This window comes from Biomphalaria glabrata, chromosome 12 (assembly GCF_947242115.1).
Source record: "Biomphalaria glabrata chromosome 12, xgBioGlab47.1, whole genome shotgun sequence".
In the NCBI taxonomy this organism is placed as follows: domain Eukaryota; kingdom Metazoa; phylum Mollusca; class Gastropoda; family Planorbidae; genus Biomphalaria; species Biomphalaria glabrata.
In genome coordinates this window covers 29734107-29755390 of record NC_074722.1, presented here as the reverse complement: position 1 = coordinate 29755390, position 21284 = coordinate 29734107, and the positions used below count along the sequence as shown (strand labels likewise).

At 36.3% G+C, this 21284-nt stretch overlaps 1 protein-coding gene across 3 annotated transcripts in view; it reads left to right on the top strand.

Annotated features, from left to right (window-relative positions):
• The window catches only part of LOC106051527 (uncharacterized), a 73423-nt gene that overhangs the window by 27882 nt on the left and 24257 nt on the right, over nucleotides 1-21284 (top strand). For 2 of the 3 annotated variants that reach the window (XM_056006583.1, XM_056006585.1), the window contains 10 exons: nucleotides 4858-4931; nucleotides 6176-6267; nucleotides 6893-7047; nucleotides 9075-9155; nucleotides 9879-9939; nucleotides 10911-10968; nucleotides 13602-13627; nucleotides 15744-15839; nucleotides 18394-18520; nucleotides 20457-20548. In XM_056006583.1, the coding sequence (XP_055862558.1) occupies nucleotides 4858-4931; nucleotides 6176-6267; nucleotides 6893-7047; nucleotides 9075-9155; nucleotides 9879-9939; nucleotides 10911-10968; nucleotides 13602-13627; nucleotides 15744-15839; nucleotides 18394-18520; nucleotides 20457-20548 (862 nt within the window). The remainder of the gene's footprint in view (nucleotides 1-4857; nucleotides 4932-6175; nucleotides 6268-6892; nucleotides 7048-9074; nucleotides 9156-9878; nucleotides 9940-10910; nucleotides 10969-13601; nucleotides 13628-15743; nucleotides 15840-18393; nucleotides 18521-20456; nucleotides 20549-21284) is intronic. The other variant, XM_056006584.1, reaches the window with a different exon arrangement.

Genomic DNA, 21284 nt, shown 5'->3' with positions numbered 1-21284 from the left:
CCACATGATTGGATTTTGGGATTATTACAGAACCGTTTCTTAATTCGCTAGTTTCTTCATTAGCGTCTCGCTTTTCAAGCAATAATTATGATCACACCACCTGTTTTGTCTACATCCTAAAACGTACAGAAGAATATGAGAACTGCCAGATAAGCGTTCATTGCCTGATTGGGCTTGTCCATCGCGACGAGAAGCAATTCCGTAGTAGAGTTATTGACAGTTTTGGCAGCGTTTGCAATTTTTTGTTTGATCGTCCGTTGGGATGCACGGGCCGCACAGATAAACTTACCTACGCCTACAGTAAATAGTTTGTTCACATGTTAGTTTGTTTTTTTTTAAATTTACATTGAACTTATTATCACCTAGGTATGGGGAGGGGGCGAGAGTAACCAGCACTTTTCTTTTATATTCTCTGTAATAAAAAAAATTGAATCCACAACTCTGTGCCATAGGTGGCAACTTGCACCCTCCCCTGTAATCATGCGGACGCCCATGCTTGTTCGAGATACACAACAAAATCATTAATTACCAATAGATAATTAACGTATTGGTTAATTCTTTTACTTTTTATTCTTGCGTTGGCATGTAGAAAAAAATAATTATGCAAAATTTCAAATTGATCCGAGATGGGGTATGGGAGAAATCAAATAACGTGCACAAACGTGTACCAGAGTGAGTTGATATAAGCTTTGTAAAAACAACAACGTCTGATCGTAATAAAATAGAAAAAGATCTACAGAGAATAGATTAATGGGAATTTAACTCTTTCTCTCCTAACTGACGATACCAACGTTCATTCCATCAGAATGTGGTAAATAATAACGGAGAGAAAGAGTTAACACACGGTTCAATACTTATAGGGCCCCAAACCCAGAGCATGAATAGCGAAGGATATTGCTGAAGATTTTCAGTCATAGTAATTAAGTCTTACTTCAAAGACCTATTTTTGATTAAATAGTATGATAATATGTCAACATCACCAACAAGTGTGGTTGTTTTACCCAATTCTACTACAATTGAATGAGCTTATATTTGGTAGAAAGGTTTTTTAATGCGTTTATCATCCCTAAGAATGAAAAAAAAAAGTTATACTGCATACTGTGACATCAGTGATATAATGAAAAATAAAAAGAACTACAAAGACGCTTTATAAGAAACTAGTCGACCGGCGGCGTAGCATACGCCGCTATTTTGCAGGGCCGGCCTTAGGCCACTGCAACCTATGCGACCGCAGTGAGCCCCGCACTTTCATAGGACCCGCACTTTCATAGGACCCGCTCTAATTCAAGGTGCATAAATTATTAAATTAAACCATTTTTTTTACTTAAAACAGATTTCCCGCGCCCTCCTGTCGATTTACCAGGAGCTCCTGGAAATCTCCCGAAATCGTAAAATTTACGAAAAAGTCCTTAAAATATACGGAAATATATACACGAAAATTGTCATTTTGGGTGTCATTCAATTTGGAAAATGCCAATCGTACGCGCGGCATAATGCATTAGCCGTAATTGTGTAATCTGGTGAAAGAAGCTTCTCGCGCCTCAAACTAATGAATTATTTGAGGTCAACAATTCTCAAAGATAGATTGAAACATTTGGTAATTCTTGCTATTGAGAGTGATCTATGTAGGAAACAGAATTTGTATGATATACTGTATGACTTCGCTACACGTTAGGCTCGTAAAGTAATTCTGTACGTAGTAAAGGATGAATAAAATGCAAAATCGAATGTATTTTCTAATATAAACTCTTAATTTTCACTTATAATCCGTATCCCTACCCAAACTGGGCCCCGCGAATTCCGTTTCGCATAGGGCCCCACAATGGTTAAGTTCGGCTCTGCTATTTAGTGACGGGTGAATACAGAGTAGATTACTTATTCTCCCCCCCCCCTCTTTTTTCGCCACTTAAACTACCTACGTGGGGTAGAAATAAAAAAGAGTGATCTTTCCATGACTTCTTGGTCACAACGGTTAAGTCCGGCCCTGCTATTTTGTGACGGGTGAATACTACTTGTTCTCCCCCCCCCCCTCTTTTTTTCATAAGGTAACTCTAGTCCGACAATTAGAAATAAAAGAGTAATCTTTCCTTTACGTCTTGTCCAAACTGTTGAGCCATGAAGAGAATTATATATATATATATATATATAGTCAATTTAACATAAAAATTAGCTGAGAACAAAACACAAACTAAATGGAATAAGATACAGCATACTTCTACTCTGATATGACCAATTATTTCCTAATTTGCATGCGCAAAGGTAGGTCCCTGAAACCTGGCAACCTTATAACCTTTTCGACAGTAATTTAAAACAAGTCAACGTTAGATTTTTCTCATTCTGCCACCAACAATGCACACATAGGAACAAAAGAAAGTGATAGGAAGCGTCAGTTTAATGAAAGGTGGGAAAAGTAATTCTTATACATTGCGAATCCATTTAGGAAAACCAATACCCATTGTTTGTGAACGCAATTTTTCGGAAAACAGAAGATATCCTTTCAGACATTATATAAAACCTGAGGTTGAACTAGAAGAAAACCAAAAGATAGTGTCCGACTCTGATTTTAGCAAAGAATGTGGTCAAGAAAAATAAGAGGACATAAAAGAGGCGAATGCTCTTTGTCAAGATAAGTTGTGAAAGAAGCAATACTTGAAGCAATACTTGAAGCATCCTACGAAGTTGAAAATAAGATCAATGAAATTGCTCTCTCAATTCAGACATTTTCAAGACACACTGAGAAACTTTTTCATGATGTATCTGAGCATACTCTTTCTTTTCATTTTCCTTGTGATGTCGCCCAGTTAAGCATTTTATAAGAGAAACTGAAGATAATTGAAACATCTTTGAAGGACTTATTCACCTTGATTCACTCCATAAAAAACAAACAAACAAGAGAGCCCGGTAAATTTTAGAAAGCAGTCATGTTTGGAAAATTATCAATTAAATTTTAGTAAACTCTTATTAAGTGTCTGTACTGATTGGAGCACAGCCAATGATCGGTAGAGGTATTCGAACACTAACCACACTTATGCCTTTCAGTTTGGATCAACATACAGATTTGAGCAAACATTTTCATCCTTGAAAATAATCGAAAACAAACTGAGGTCACGACTGTCTGATTCAAATGTGAAGAACTGTCAATTGCTTTCAGTTGCGAATTGAACAAATAATATTTCAGATTTATTGAAAACAAAACAAAGTCAAATCTCAGTTGTTTAATACTTGCCTGAATAAGAACTACTTTTTTTTTTAAATAAAAAAACTTCGAACAGTGTTCACATTTAATTAGTAGTACATTCAGAAATAATCCTTTCAAATGATCACTGCTAGCTCCGAAATGCCCATAGACTAAACCACTACTTGTCTGTGTATGTGTGTGAAAAGTCCCTTCCTCTACAACTGCTACATTGTCCCATACCCTCACAAAGTTATGATTTTGATGGACACGATTATACAGGGTAAATAAAACTACCGAATATCTCCAAAGTATCACACTACAAAGGTAGTACAAATTAGTGGGGCGCATCTGCATTAGAAGTAACGAAACATTGGCGCACGGAAACAAAAGGTTGGCCTCCCCTGATCTAGACTAACAAGAAAGAAGCATTTATAAAAAATAAAAAAAAAAATGGGAACGACCTGAATTCGAACTCGTGGCTCTAGCCTACTCGGGGTTCTCAAGCCAACATGCTAACCACTCTTCTAGTAGATAGCCTATGAACACTGAAGATTGTTTAGCTGTCTTTTGTTTCTGTAGTTTCGTCCTGTTTTTCATGTTGCGTTCACTAAGACTCAGACGACGACGTATAAATGGGACAAATTCAGCTTATACCACCACTTCAGTCAAGTACACATTCTTTCCCTTGTTTTAGATACCAAACAACATAACTAATTACCACTAATTAATTACCACTAATTTCCTTTGTTATTTTTTTAAAATTGATTCTTGTGTTGTCAGGTAAAAGAAATGATTGTGCAAAATTTCAACTTGATCCAAAATCGGATGTGGGAGAAATAACGTGTACAAACTTTTGACTAGACAGACAGACAGAGTGAGTTGATACAAGCTTTGTAAAAAAGCAGGGGTCAGCGCCAAAAAAAGTCACATCCAGAACACAGTGCTTTATACAGGCAGAACCTGTGATACCGCTAATCCCAAACTGATCCGGCCGTTCCTTCTTATGACTCATACGCTGCATGAAGAGAGGGGGGACGACTACGTGAGCGTCATCTTTCCGAGTGTTACTATTGCCTAGGCTTCCATCTCATTATTGGTATGAGAATATTCATGGTTACTTTGCGACTGTAGATCATAAATCATAGAAGATTGTCAACACTGTTATGTTGATACGTATTTATACCTAGCACCTTCAGGTCAAACCTTTGACTTCACTGAAATACAATTTTATTCACAATCAAATAGTCACACTATTTCATTGTCTATATACTCAACAAAATGTAATATATAAAAATAGGACAAAATATACAAAAATTTCTTTTAAAAAGAAACAAATAAGCTTATCTATGGGGAAGAACTCCACACTTACAACTACATAGCTCTATAATGTAGAAGTTATCTCCCTTACTCGATATCAAACACAATAATATTTTATCAATAATTAATTGACTAATTGGTTATTTTTTTTTTGCGGGGGGGGGGGGGGGAGTGGAGGGGGGGGGAGGAGGGCGGGACGTGTGTAAACGTTTTACCAGACAGTCAAAGTGAGTTGATATAAGCCTTGTAAAATCTTCGTTATTTCATATAGTCTGCTAAACTCACTGCCTTAATGTACAGAGATTTATAACACTTCAACTCTACAAGGAGCTGCTCTATGTATACAACTATTGTTTTTCTAGGTTGCCTAAGTATAAAGTTGTCATCAGAGAAGGTCAACAAGCATTTTCATTTTACTTTGTTGTGACTGGAAAACGTAAGAGTTGATTTACGAGTGTAGCTATTTCTAGAAAAGTTGTAGTAATAGTTCATTGTTTTTTTAAAGAGTAATTTTATTTAGGACATTTTGACTACATTTATCTTCCATCAATACTTCTTTTCTCTCTCTCTATGTCTCTCTCTCTCTCTCTTTCTCTCTCTCTCTCTCTCTCTCTCTCTCTCTCTCTCTCTATATATATATATATATATATAATATATATATATATATATATATATATATATATCATATATCTATCTTTTTCTACCAATCTCTTACTCGCTTCTCTCTCTCTCTTTCTCCATGTCATTCTCTGCTAATCCCTCTCTTCTCTGTTTCTCTTGCTTTCTTTTCTGGATCTCTCTATTTCTGATTCTAACTATGCTTAAGAAATATTAAACATAAAGTATCACACCCATGTTTATTCAAGTTTTAATTATATGTGACAGTTATTTGAAACGCTTCTTAAAAATACAACAGAGATAGGCCTACTTTAGAATTTCTTTGAAATCGTAAACATTTATTTGATCTGTGGCCTTCTCACACGTTCTATGGCGCCGCGCCATTCTAAAGCTAATATTTCATAGATTTCCCTTTTAAGCTCATGATTTCTGCCTTTTAAGCTCATGATTTCTGCCTTTTAAACTCATGATTTCTGCCTTTTAAACTCATGATTTCTGCCTTTTAAACTCATGATCAATCTGACGCTGTGTCTAAGCTTGGCATAATGTCTTATTGTCAGCTCTGACCAGGAGCTTAGCAACGTACCCTTGGCCAAAGTTCGAAATTATTAAACATGCTCCACTGTAGGTTGAACGTGACGATAAAACAAATAAAGTCATCAAGTAGGAATCAGTTCATTTACAAAAAGACAATGCGTGTATTGTATTTTAAAACAAAACAATTTAATAACATTAATTACACAGTTAATGCGAATCAACTCTGAGTGAGAGACATTTACAAAACTCTTAGGCCTAATTTATAAATCTATTTTTTTTCTTCGTTCAATGCCCCTGCCTGTATAATATCTATCATGGGCGTGGAGGTGGTATTGAACCCCATCACTCCATGGCTCTGATCCACTTATTTCGGCAACTTCGACCTATCCATTAAGGATTGCGATTGAGCCACGGGAGTCTGTCTTAACTTGTTGGCTCTAAAATGGGTTTGGATCGTAGAGTACATCAGTACATCATAAACTAGACTATCTGGTATTAAGTAAATGTTTTTTTTTGATGTTATAGTATCGATGACTAGACTAGTTGGAGATCCGTACCATACAAATTACAGCGAGTTCCAGCGGTTGACAGCACTAAAAGCACAAGATACATTTGGTGTAGGTACCAAGTTTATTGCAGTGTGGCCCAGACTCGTTAACCGTCTGCCTCCTTAAGATAAATAAAACAAAAAACATTTTTTTTTAAAATACTTTTTTTAAAAAAGCAAAGTTTATATATTAAGTGTAATAGTATCAATTAGTCTTGTTCAGTCCTGTAATTACATTTATAATAGATCTAGAACAGCAACAATAAATCAGTGCGATTAGAAATAATTTTACCAATTGTTTTTGTTTAGCTTTCTCAATACGCTATAATCCTATCACTTGTTTGGACCAGAGGAGGAGGGAAGGGCTATCTTAGGAATGTTAAAATGATCCAACCTAAATGCTCAAGCCTCCTCAAGGGGACTAATTCATCTTATACCCCCACATATGTCAAGTACGATTTCTTTAACTTGTTCAATACCAAACAATATAATTAATTACCAATAGTTAATTAACTATTTTTTTTTAATTGATTCTTGTTTTGTCAGGTACAAGAAATAATTGTTCAAAATCTCAGCTTGATCCGAGATTGAATGTTGAAGATATAATGTGTACAAACTTTTTACCAGACAGACAGGTTGAGTTGATATAAGCTTAGTAAAAAAGACATTATTATGTGTTTATCACAATGCAACAGGAGGAATGCATAGCACGGCCGTATTCTGTAAGAACCTATTCCGTTGTTGTTGAAGAGCCTACTCTACTCCTGTCCGTAAACATCCATGAAGTCCATAAAATGGAGCTTGAAATCAAAGACCACGAAGAGGCACCGGAGCATATCAAATTTCTCAGGTAGTTGGGCATTCTCTGATATCAAATTTCTCAGGTAGTTGGGCATTCTCTCACATCAAATTTCTCAGGTAGTTGGGCATTCTCTCATATCGAATTTCTCAGGTAGTTGGGCATTCTCTCATATCGAATTTCTCAGGTAGTTGGGCATTCTCTCACATCAAATTTCTCAGGTAGTTGGGCATTCTCTCATATCGAATTTCTCAGGTAGTTGGGCATTCTCTCACATCAAATTTCTCAGGTAGTTGGGCATTCTCTCACATCAAATTTCTCATGTCGTTGGGCATTCTCTCACATCAAATTTCTCAGGTAGTTGGGCATTCTCTCATATCAAATTTCTCAGGTAGTCGGGCAGTCTCTCATATCAAATTTCTGAGGTAGTTGGGCATTCTCTCACATCAAATTTCTCAGGTAGTTGGGCTTTTTCTGATATCAAATTTCTCAGGTAGTTGGGCATTCTCTGATATCAAATTTCTCAGGTAGTTGGGCATTCTCTCACATCAAATTTCTTAGGTAGTTGGGCATTCCCTCATATCAAATTTCTCAGGTAGTTGGGCATTCTCTCTCATCAAATTTCTCAGATAGTTGGGCATTCTCTTACATCAAATTTCTCAGGTAGTTGGGCACTCTTTCACAGCTCATTAGCTTCCATCATCTGTGTAGCTATCCAACATCAATGACCAAAATAAAAAAACGAGGACTTGTTGAATTTCTCATCTAGTAGGCCTAGATCTTTGTCTAGTGGGAAGCGTGGTCGAGAGGCTAAGTACGCTAGAACTTGGCTTGGCTAGGAAGGGGGCTCGAGGTTCGATTCTCGACTCTGGGCTGAGTTGTGTTTACTGAGCACCCATAGGCAGCACGGAAAACCTTCTCCCAGATACACCCCTCCCCACTGATCCACAAATGAGATTGGACCATAGCGCTCTGAGCATGCTATAAGTAGCGCTATATAATAGCTATAATTTTATTTTTTGTTTTCACAATTCCATTCTTTGTAGTTAACCCATCCAAAAAAAGCAGTCCGCATCTGGGGAGCTTACAGCTGGGTGATTAGAAATGCAGAGTTGATATTAGTTAAAAAAAAATACTTTATGAAAACTTTTTGACTTACAGCTCCCCCCCCCCCGACTACTGGCTAGATGGATGGGGAAACACCTGCTTTTCCAAAGTATCTCCAAAAATTAAACTTTTTTTTTTTAGTATACATAACAAAATTTTGATATTACTTTATTTTATATGGCACTTCCGAAACTAAAATAGTTTTAATGAAAGTTTATCGGATAAATTCTAGTTACTGACATATTGTTAACAAACATTAAAGATACAACTGGGTGATTGTGTCATAATTTTGCCTTTAAGTTTTTTTTTAAATTTTTACTACAGTCCTAAAACCAAACCCTGGCTGGCTAGAAGGGATAGGGTGGGAGCAAACACATGGGGCGCCACCGGTAAAAGTTTTGGAAACACTGTCCTACAGACTTTCTATTTAAGTAGTTCTTAAAACATTCTCTATAGCGATCTTCAATCATTAAGGAAATGAGATCCGAACATAACGATAGCAAAAGAATTATAATTTAAATAGTAATAATAATAATTTTTTTATTTATAAATCGCCGTTGTTTTTTTTTTCTAAAATTTTTTATAAGCCGCCGTATCATCTGTCTGTTGGTCTGTCACGAAACAAAACTAGAAAAGCTTTTGAAAAGCAATAAAAATTAATGTAAGCCTGAAATCTCATTATCGAGATAAGATTGTTCCGTTGTTTGTTTTCAAGTAAAAAAAACCCAACAACAAATGATTCAATAAAAAAAAGTTACTAAATGAGACAATTGCAACAAGTCCGCGTTTTTTATATTCCTTTTAGAAATGCAGATCTGGTGCATCTAGGTTTGTGTGATGAAACAAACGTTCTTTATAGGTCTATTTTGGTTTATGTTTTTGAAATATGCATAATTTTGTTTTATACAATTACCCCTTTTTTTTTTATTTTAAGTTTTTGAAATATGCATAATTTTGTTTTATACGATTAGCACGCTCAGGTTTTTGGAGCTATTCCCGAAGACTAAACTGAAAGACGAGGCAGATGAAAACATCATGCTGTTTTACTTTAGGTAAATGTTGTAGGTAAATGTTGTAGGTAAATGTTGTAGGTAAATGTTGTAGGTAAATGTTGTAGGTAAATGTTGTAGGTAAATATTGGCTGCGATTGAAATAAATGTGTCTTATGTGAACAGATCTAAAGAAAACTAAATCCTGATGAAGCTACGCTTGAGAGCTATTAAACTTATCGGAAGATGAGAAATGAGATTTTTAATTGCTCTTAAGTAATAATTAACTAACAGCCTTTATTAATTGAAACATTAATTAAAAGAATAAACAAGCAAAATCTAAAAAAAAAAACTTTACAAAAACTTTATCTGAGTTGGGAATAACTGCACATTTACATCCACATATCTCAATACTGTAAGGATTATTTCCATTTTTCGATGTCTAAGAAATTCAATTAATTAGCACTATTTAATAGACTATTTGGTTATTTTTTCGATCGATTCATGTTTTGTCTTTGACAATAAATAATTGTGCAAAATTTCAACTTCATCCGAAATGGGAAGTTGGAGAAATAACCTGTTTAAATTCTGCATCAGATACAGAGTTGATACTAGTTTTGAAAAAAAAAACTTTATGAAAAGATTTCTTGAAGCTAGGAAAAACGATTTTGATTATTCAGCCAAGTGCTCAACATTTTAACTTATAGTCTAGACTTGAGATATACAGCCAAGTTTTCCAAAAACAGTGAGTACACAGTAACAACTAGCTTTCATTGTTATGAATAGGCCCAACACAGTTGTCACCCCTGATGCTGCCAACTCTGAGTTTGTTTACGTGGTTAGTTGGGTAAGTGGAGACTTTATTTTAAATATGAGATTAGGTTCAAGACAAAAAGAAATAGAGATCTACGTGATAGAAGAAGCTAGATATAAAGATCAATTAAAAACATCAATTATTATTAATTCAATTTTTGTTTTCTATCGGGTAACTCAAAATTGTAATACACATTATACAAAAATTGATTGAATATTTGTTGTCTTTCCACATTACGAAAAATCCCGTTCCTTGTCCAAGAGTTTGTGCGTCAAATCGTTGGCCCTTCCATTGGAGGAAGTAAAATAATGGGAGAATGATTCAATAAAAACTATAACCAATGAACTATTTTACCGTAACAAATGAAGAGTTTGAAGGGATAATAGGATTCACGGACCAAGAGTATTTGTACAGGAGAAATAAAATTACTGCTCAGTGTTTCCCTGTCTCCACCAGCCATGCACGAGAAATGTATCAGGGCACTTCAGAATGGAAAGGGCACGTAAGAGGTGGCTGATGCGGGCTTAGGTTTGGATCTTGATAACAGACTATAAGATATCTTGGAATTTTTAAACCAGGGTTTACTATGATAAATGGTAAATCGACGGGGGGATCGATCAATCTGGCTCAGCCGGTGGGTAAAACTAATTTAATAATGTTATGGTTTTCAAATGAGAATGCTACACATTTGAGTTGGCACTTTGACCACCGTCTTTATTGAGAGGCGCATAGAAATGCACATATAATGCTGTGACAGGGTTACTGTGTGGTCAACCGTGACACACGGTCAAGTGTTGGGTATCGAGAGTTAGGGGACTTGGGGGAAGTAACGAATGTCTAAACAAGAAGAGAGGAAGTCAGCTAGTGAAGTATGAGATCTGTATATAATGTCTGCCGTGTATATATGTTATGTTGAAATGTTTCACAATTAAAAGACACTTTAAACTTAAAAGGACTTGTTTCTTCACATATAATTAGTTTGAGCTTTTCTCCTTTGTTTTTAGGGTACATGTCAAGTTCTTGTAGAGATTCCACCTTCTAGTAAAATGGTTGCCAATTACGGTAAGTTTTCTTTCTATTTGATAATGTTTTATTGAGATGTACGATGATTATTTTCCTATCACATTATTACAAAGCTTATATCAACTCACTCTGTCTGTCTGGTAATTAATTATTTTGTTTAATAGCAGCAAGGGAAACTAATACTTCAGTATTAACACATATGGCTAAATCTGTTGGGTGTAGTCCCCTTAAATAACTGTTAACGCTTTTTCCCCCTCACGCAATCTCCGATCAAGTTCATACTTTAAACAAATATTTAATGTATCTAACAAAACATGAATCAATAAACAACAATACTCAATTAGTCAATTATTTATTGGTGATTATTTTTTTTATATCGAATAAGGGAAATAACTTTTACATTATTGGTAGATATAGTTTTAAGGACGGAGTTCTTCCCCTTTAGATAAGCTTTGTTTTTTTTTTTAAAGGCATTGTAATTATTGTTACGTCATTTCTACACTCTATAGCAAAATCTAGTGCGCGAAATATAGGAAAGCTGTGTTTTTTTTTGTTTCCCTACATCTGACGTCTGCTTCTATAACGTGAGTTGAAATTGACCTTTCTCGAACACACTTTGACATCTCGTCCCACCCCCCTTTCAGACCTAGCGATCTATGGGGCAGCTGATATAAAGGTCATGTGTTTCTATGTCTCATGCTTAAAGAGGGTGTCACGTGGTCAGCACAACTACCAACCGCCTTTACTTTTCCCCAACTAATGTAAGGCACCTATTAGAGCTGATTCCGAAGTTAAAAATACCATTCTTCATAAGGATTCGAATCCGGGACCCCTCGGTTCGGAAGCCAAGCGCCTTACCACTCAGCCACCGAGTCTCCCACGAGGTGTTTTGCAGAGTAGTGTAGAATATTCATCGTCTTGAGCTTAATATCTTCAAACTCAATTCGATGACACAAGTAATCCAGCCATGAACAAATTTACATAAAGCATAAATCACTTGTATAAATAGTATGATAACTTGACTGACATATATTGTTATTGTTATATGAAGCACAGCGAAGATACTGGCGATCTATAACTTCTGATCAATGAATAATGACACCGAACAATGACCTCGATAGTTAGCTTTCCATTTTTTGTAAATATTTAAAAAAAAAACAAAAACTTCTGGATTATCACATAATTTATAGACATTACTTAAACCTTCTTTTTTTCTCCCCGTTTGGTTGAAGAGGCAATCGGCGCCACAGATAACATCCGTCGGTTTATCGGTGCTGTCGAAGGGTGAGGGGGCAATGACGTGGCTGATGCTCTAGCTCGAGAAGGAGTGGCTGCCGTGCCCGCTCACGTGCCGACCAAGTATGTTTAACCAGGCTACGAGCATATACCGACAGTGGGTACTTGAGAAGTGGTTTAAATTCCGGCAAGGCCTGTGGAGTCGGGCAACATTTGCGTCGCCAGGACAGTGGCGATTTCAAGGTGGGAAAAAAAAACACAAATAGAGCAGTGTAGAACGGGAAGCTGCCCCATCGATGCATAGTACTCTCGGATGCGATCGAATTTGAATGCCCGTTGCTGTTCAGAGTCAGTGGAGACAGTGGTGCATCGTGTCTGCAGTCTAGAGAGCCGAGAATTGGGGGGGGGGGGGGGCAACGTATCTTTGTAGCTGTCTCAAGAGTTGAGTAAAAAACTGTTGGAACTCTAGGCCTATGGAAGCTTGCATCCATTCGTCTGTCTGGAAAAAAACTTTTGTCTGGGAAAGACCCAAGTAGATGTAAAGTTTGTATATCCCTATTACCTGTAGCTCGTATTCCAGGAAGCCCGGATCGGAAGCGAGGCTAAAGGCAGAGTACACTGGGGAAACTCTCCCATGCTGCTTCTATGTACCATATCGGTTTTGCAGGTGTTCGCCATAAAAAAACGGCCACTTGAGGAATGATGTGTAGATAGTGACATGCTTGTTGGGGCTTTCTTCCATTATCACCGGTGCAATGGACTCGGCCCTTAGGCACCCCAAAGGGTATTTTGTTTTGCTTCCTTTTTGGCCTAATCGTCTCCTCTAACGATCGTTTCCACCCCAGCTCCACGGTGAGGCTGAAATGCATTGTCTGTGTGGGATCTATGAGGCACTTGACCTGTATAGGAGATATGAGGCACTAAGCCGATCAGCATAGTTTTTCGTCAGGGTACAACGGAAGGACTAGTCCTCTTGCCCTGTTACCAATCGGAGTTCATCTCAGGACCTGGTCATTCACACACACACTCTCTTAAGTTTTATCCAATTGAAGCATGGCAATCAGAAACTATCCACTTAATAACACCCACGTCATAAAACCATCGAAATTTAAAAAAAAATTCTGACTCACCAGCGTTTCCGAAGTTAGACTTCTGAATAGCGCAGCTAAATTGATCAAGCTAATCCCAATGGCCTTCCATTCCTACATATGCTCTACCTCGAAACTTTTAATTTGTCTTTAATCAGTCCCCATATACAGTACTCTTCTAGTTTACAATCAGTCATATCAGACTGCCAGTCAGTGCCAGTAATAACTATGATGTAAAATAGAGCAGTTTCTGTATCTGTAGACTTAAGCTTTACAATTTTTATGCTTCAATATCTATTTTTAGAAAGTCATTCTCTTGTATTTAAATTAATTTTTTTATATTTGCAGTGAATTATCAGAAAGCTAAATTTGAGGTAGGGCTTTGAAATTAAAACTACATTTATCTTGAAAATCAGTCGTTTCCAAGTCATTGTCTTTATTTCTTGTGTTTTGTTTAGATGTAATAGTTGTGGACATTTCATTAGGAATGTAGATTATTACATCATAGACCAGTGATGGGTAAACTACAGCCCATGGGCCAAATCCAGCCCTCAGAAAGGTTAATCCGACCCGATTCAAGTTTTCAGTACCAGATGAACCATTGGGGTAATATTGCGAATTTTAATTTCCAAGTTTCGGTCAAAGTTGTTGTCCCATTATTAACGTTTCATAAGTAGTCTAAATTAAATTTTGGTGTAAGGTCTTAGGACTTCCCCGAGTCTACCTAACTCTAATGTGTACCTGACATTAGTTGGGGAAAAGTAAAGGCGGTTGGTAGTTGTGCTGGCCAAATGACACCTTTGTTAACCGTGAACCATAGAAAGAGATCTTTACATCATCTACTGGCCAAATGACACCCTCATTAACCGTGAACCATAGAAACAGATTACCTTTACATTATCTGCTGGGCAAATGACACTCTTGTTAACCGTGAACCATAGAAACAGATGACTTTACATTATCTGCCGGCCAAATGACACTCTTGTTAACCATGAGCCATAGAAAGAGATGACATTTACATCATCTGCTGGCCAAATGACACTCTTGTTAACCATGAGCCATAGAAAGAGATGACCTTTACATTCTCTGCCGGCCAAATGACACTCTTGTTAACCGTGAACCATAGAAAGAGATGACCTTTACATTATCTGCCGGCCAAATGACACTCTTGTTAACAGTGAACCATAGAAAGAGATGACCTTTACATTCTCTGCCGGCAAAATGACACTCTTGTTAACAGTGAACCATAGAAAGAGATGACCTTTACATTATATGCCGGCCAAATGACACTCTTGTTAACAGTGAACCATAGAAAGAGATGACCTTTACATTATCTGCCAGATAAAACGCTGTCTGTGAGGAGTACATCACTTTTTATCAAAATTTTAATTAAACAAGTTAGTCAAACATGTTCAACCATTAACAAAACATAGAGATGATTTTCTAAATGTGTTTCTTAAGTGGATCTGGAAGTACTTTTTGTTCTACATTTTAAAGACAAACATCTGTTATTCATTCGCAACGAAACTGTGGCCATTATATAAGAACTGTAATATATATCAGGACATTTCACTTCTACACACACTATGAATTTATCCACGATGGATGACTTAAAATAACAACAACAGCCGAATGTCTCCGAAAAGATCCACTACACAATTTTTTTATCTGATAGATTTCAGAAAGCTGCTACAACACTCAAGCCATTGTATGGTACAACACTCAAGTCATTGTATGGTACAACACTGTCATTGTATGGTACAACACTGTCATTGTATGGTACAACACTCAAGTCATTGTATGGTACAACACTCAAGTCATTGTATGGTACAACACTCAAGTCATTGTATGGTACAACACTCAAGTCATTGTATGGTACAACACTCAAGTCATTGTATGGTACAACACTCAAGTCATTGTATGGTACAACATGCAAGTCATTGTATTGTACAACACTCAAGTCATTGTATGGTACAACATGCAAGTCATTGTATGGTACAACACTCAAGTCACTGTATTGTACAACACTCAAGTCATTGTATGGTACAACACTCAAGTCATTGTATGGTACAACACTCAAGTCATTGTATGGTACAACATGCAAGTCATTGTATGGTACAACACTCAAGTCATTGTATGGTACAACACTCAAGTCATTGTATGGTACAACACTCAAGTCATTGTATGGTACAACACTCAAGTCAATGTATGGTACAACATGCAAGTCATTGTATTGTACAACACTCAAGTCATTGTATGGTACAACATGCAAGTCATTGTATGGTACAACATGCAAGTCATTGTATGGTACAACACTCAAGTCATTGTATGGTACAACATGCAAGTCATTGTATGGTACAATAGTGTTAAAAAAAACTTTACGAAAATCCCTTCCCTTAGCTGTGCCTAGTTTTGAAAAAAGTATTCTTTTAAAAACAAATCTCTTGTGTTTCTTTATCTGATCATTGCATTCTGTTCATGAATCTGCAGATGAAAGCGAGAAGTGTACGGAAAAAAGTTTCAGCTTATCAACTCATCGAGGAGTTGCAAAGCCGGCAAAGTGAAGCTGTTCAAGACAAAACTCTGGTAAGTTCCAGTCCTCTCAAGTTCTGAAATCAGAAAACCTAATAATGGAATTGTATTCTAGTTCTGATGTTATTCCGTTAGACTTTTTTTTTAACCCTAGTAAGATTTAGTACCAGCCCCATCCATGACTTCTTGCTGCTCGATTAGTATTTCTTTCTTCAAGATGAACCTAGGACAAGTATTTCATTAATCGAATATATATGGCACATGAATCTCTGGCTTTAGTTTCATCATGAGACGTGGCAGAATCTGGTATAACTAATCAAGCCGACTCTTGAGCCGTAAAGTGTGCCACAGTTTGTGCACGTGAATGCATCGATTTTAGGGCTCTAGAATATGGCAGCTCTTTTCTCATTCTCTTGCCTAAGGCCGCTTTTTTTCTTGTTACTCTCGCCGAGGTTCGAACCAGCACGCTCAGTCTGCCTCCATGCAATCCGATCTTGAGACAATGGTGTCACTAGGTGAGTGCGGACCGCACCGGGTGACACTCAACAGTAAGTGACATTCAAATGGGAAATATGAGCTTTTTTAACAAAATGTTTAAGTTACATAAGCAAGATTCAAAAGTATAAGAATGGCTGCATAAAATTGTGCCTGAAAAATCAACATCGAGACGTTGTATTTATTTTGTTGTTTTAATAAAGTGTGGACATGTCCAAAAAAATTTTAAATGGCAAGAATACCGAAGAACATCAGTCTTTGAAACTTTTTCAAATTGAAGATGAGTCTTTTTTGAACAAAAGACATTTTCTTAAAATTGTGGAAATGTTATGAAAAAAAAGTAAGTTTCCAGCCTTGTACCGAAACTCAAGAGTTATTAAATGTTTTAGCCAACCACGTAAAAGATATACTTATCAGAGACCTAAATGCTGCAAGGGACTCTGGTATCTTGTATCATAGCAAATGTAACTCTGATGGTATACGACATAGTGACATAAGCAACACTGACGTTCAAGTGAGAAATGTTTTAAGCTTTTTTTTTCTTTAACATAGACCAAAGCGGATGATCAACTTCTCTGATATCTTATATAGCCTACTTAACTTATTGATGTTTTGAGCTCATGGATATTATGATGCAGCTTACAATGTCTAGAATTCATGAAGGAGTGCAGGCAGTAGTAAGAACAGAAAATAATTTTTTAATGGATGTACACACCTCTCACTTAAGCTGTGTAGTCAAATACTTCAACATGCAATGCTTGTTGCAAAACATTTTTTGGTAGTCTGGAAAAAAAATGTTTTGTTTCTTCACCGCTTCATTCGATGAAATATTTTAATTAATCAAACAGGAGTCTCAATAAAGTGTCTTAAACAACTCGCTGGAGCGATCCTCTTTCTGCTGTTGAGCTCAAGATAGAACGAATGCCAATAAAGCTCTAAAGCTCTTGTGAAACTACAGACACTAGAGGATTACCTCAAAGACTATTGCCAGCTGTCTGTGATTACATGTACACCTTTCATTGCTTTACTAAGAAATAGGTCAACAATACACAAGAGTAACTTCAAATTGAAGAGTTCAATATTGACGTAGTGGTTGCTAACCTCTCTCCATCTCTGTATGAACAGTGTGACGTCAGATAGTCCTCTGATGTTACCACAGATTGGAACAGACACAACATACCGAGAAGTTTCTTCAGTGCTAGACACAGACGTCTTGCTCTTTTTCACCTTCCATAAAAAAACTTTCGAGAAAGGTTAGCGTTCCAGCAACCAGCCATTGAAGTTATCCAATAGAACAGATATTTCAATTTAACTCTTTCTTTCCGTAATTATTTACCACGTTCTGGTGGAATCAACGTTGGTATTGTCAGTTAGGAGAGAAAGAGTTAATGGCTGATTTTCTAGACACGGTGTCGATTTCAAAAAATGTGTCCGACTCTTAATTGTTTTATTTCAAATTTGTTGAAATTATCATCAAGTCTTCTTATACAAATGCTTAACTTTGCAACACTACGAATGTTAGTCTATTCATTGAAGACTAATAAAAAGAAAGAGCATGCATGAACAGTAATGGACACGGACTAATCCAACACTAACATTAACAAAAACCTTAGAGTAATTGGCTTCTGGGTTGATTAAGTACTATACCAATGTTGGTCGATTTGGGCGTTGTAATAGCTAGTGATATATATTCTTGATCTACAATATACTAGAAATCGGCTTTTTTTTTCTAGCTGACATGCCTATTCTTAATTTTATTCTCGGGGGTATTGTGCGCCGCTGGTAATCGAGCAAGGCGCCACTTTTGGCGCATGCGTCATACGTTAGCCATCCCTGGAACACTGTAACGGCTTGTATTCATGTCATATGCTAGGACAAATTTGTACAAATGCTCCTTCTTCCCTAGTGCTATTAGAGCATGGAATGGGCTGCCTGAGCTAGCCAGGAAAACCAATAACTTGGCAGAATTTAAGTCATTGGTTAATATGCATGACTAAATGCATGACGTGTAGGACGTAATCATCTTCTTTTTTTGAAGTAACGTCTGTATTATATAAGATAAAAAGATAATATATTACAATTTTTTGGAAACAACAAATGATTTATCCACCAGACAACTTCAAAACTTGACTTTGAGTCGCTGAGACCTCTGATGTTAACAGCCGTACATCAAAAAACTTTGGACCTGAACATCCAGAAGTCAGAGAAACGAATGGAGAAGTTTAAGGAGCAAATGGAAGGTTCGTTACAGTTTCTGTACATGCGAATGTAAGCCAGCGTTTGATTGGATAACATCAGAAGTAGAAGTACTAAAAAAAAGTTTCTTCACTAACAACCAGTAAATAAATTACAATTACGAATTAAAACAAGCAAAACATAAAAAAAAAAATAAAAAAAAAATAATCTGAAGGGGAAGAACTACGCCCTTAAAACAATATCTATCAATAATGTATAAATTATTTTCCTTATTCGATATCAAGCAAAATAATTAAATACCAATAATTAATTGATTAATTTTTATTGATTCATGTTTTTTAGGTGCATTAAATAAATGTTTAAAGTATCGACTTGATCCGAGAATGCGTGAGGGGGAAATAGCGTTAACATTTATTTAAGGGGACTAAACCCAACAAATTTAGCCATATCTGTGAATACTAGAGGATTAGTTTCATTTGCTGGTAGTAGACAAAGTAATAAATAATATTCAGTAATTAATTGACTGATTAATTATTTTTTAAATTGATGCATGTCTTGTCTAAGCCAATAAATAATTATGCGAAGTTTCAACTTGATCCGAGAATAGGTGTGGTAAAAATAACATGTACACACTTTTTACCAGACAGACAGACAGACAGATAGACAGACAGAGTGAATTGATATAAGCTTTGAAAAAAAAAGCTTTCCGCTGATGTTTGATTTAGCTATCTAACAACGGGCTTGAGTTTTAATACATATATACGTCATGACAATTATTTTGACATTGGACTTTGACATGAGGTGATATATTCAGCTGGTATATCAAACTGATTTGTAACACTGATGTATCACGTTAATACCACGCTAATAATCACTGTCAAGTCACACTGATAATAATAATCATAATAATATTTTTAGTGGCCCCCCGAAAGGGGAAAAAACGCTATTAGTTTTGTGTTGAGTGTCTGTCCGTCCGTTCCGTTTAGATCTCGTAAACTAGAAAAGATAGTGAAAATCCGACATCATAATATTTTAGACCATTCAAAGTTCTGATGCAACGGCCACTTTTTTTTCTTTTCCGAAAGTGAACCATCTAATTTTAAAGATTACCTATGCAAGCAGATTCTTCATAAAAATACACCACTTTTACAACTATTCACTATTAATAGTAACCAACACGGGAGGCTCTTTAGTAGAGGAGGCAGCTGTTTACCATATTTTTAACACATTTTTGCAAACGGTTGTAGATTTTTTTTGACAAAAAATTTGTGTTTACATTTGTATTGCTAATTTTAGTAAGTTCTGTTATACTAACTACTACATTAACACACAAAAAATGTTAATTATTTTTAAAGGGAAAAAATCTATTAAGTATGCATATAAGTTTGACATAATTAAAAGCAACAATTAATAAGTAGGTTTTCATATTATCACGTGAATCTGAGCATTACTCTGCGGCGATAGAACACTGAACTAAAGGTTGTTTTTTTTTACGAAATGTTTTTTTCCTTGAGGAATAAGAGATTGTCACTTTACAATTATATATTCATTATAAGACATTAGTTAGGCCAGGTTCACATCTAACTTCACATTCACTTTCACCTATCCCTTGGTCTGATGGACTGTTGGGGCACCACACACGATCTGTCAACCTTCTTTCTCCATTCTTCTCTGTCATTTGCCTTTGATAGAATTTCATTCTGATATTCTTTCTGAAAATATTGAAGCCTGCCTTTTTACCTGCCTGGGTGGATCACTTCGGGGGCCGATTTTGAGTTTGTTATTATCCATAACGAAATGTGTCTTACAAGTGGTTCATTACATCAAACAAAACACTATAACTATACAAAACCAAAATATACATTCACACAAGACTCACTCATAATTTACATGCGAAAAGTTTATATCAGGTAGTTTCTGTTGGATGATTTGATTGCCAGGCTGATGTGTTACAATTTTATTCATTTGACTCTTGTGTAGCGGAGGTGCAGAGGCTCAACAACAAGACAACTTATCTCATCGCTGCTATCAAGAAAAAGTCCAAAAAGTTGCCAGATTTCATTGATGAATGGGTGAGTACAAGATATATATTATAAATACATTGCTTTTTTTTTTGTAACGGTACGCACCGGTACGGCGTACCGGCACCTTTTCAATGTGGGAAAAAAATTATTACTTCTCTAGTATTTTAACGTTTACTATTAATTTATTAGTAGTTAAGTTAGGCAATCCATCACTGAGTACCGGCACCTATTTTTGTTTTACACATATATATATATATGTTGTTACGAATCTCACTATCCAGGCTCTCTTCAAACTGCACCACACGACACCACGAACTTAAAGAAGTTGACAACTCCGAGCTCCAAAGTAACGTAATAATTTAATGTCAATAAATAATAGCCAATACTGTACAATTGGCAACAAGTAACACAGGCTGTACAAATATGTCTCCGATAACACCGTACCGACGTATCAACTCTTGCACTGGCCTCTCCGTCTCGTTCCGGGCTTGCACTGGGTTCAACAGTTCAGGGCTGACTTCACCCACTAGGCTCGTTGTGTCGGACTCGATCGCAGACCAGCTATTATAGCACAGTGCATGACAGGCCATTGTCCTGTTACGTCATATTTCTCACGGCTATGGCCAAATTTCGATTCATGGTGCACCCGATGCGGGTAAGAAGAGGTAATAGTTTGCTTAAAAAATTAAAATATTTCGGCATTAATGGTTCACTGCATCAGTGGATTAAAGATTTTCTGATAGGGAGAGAACAAACTGTAATAATAAATGGCTCTAAATCAACA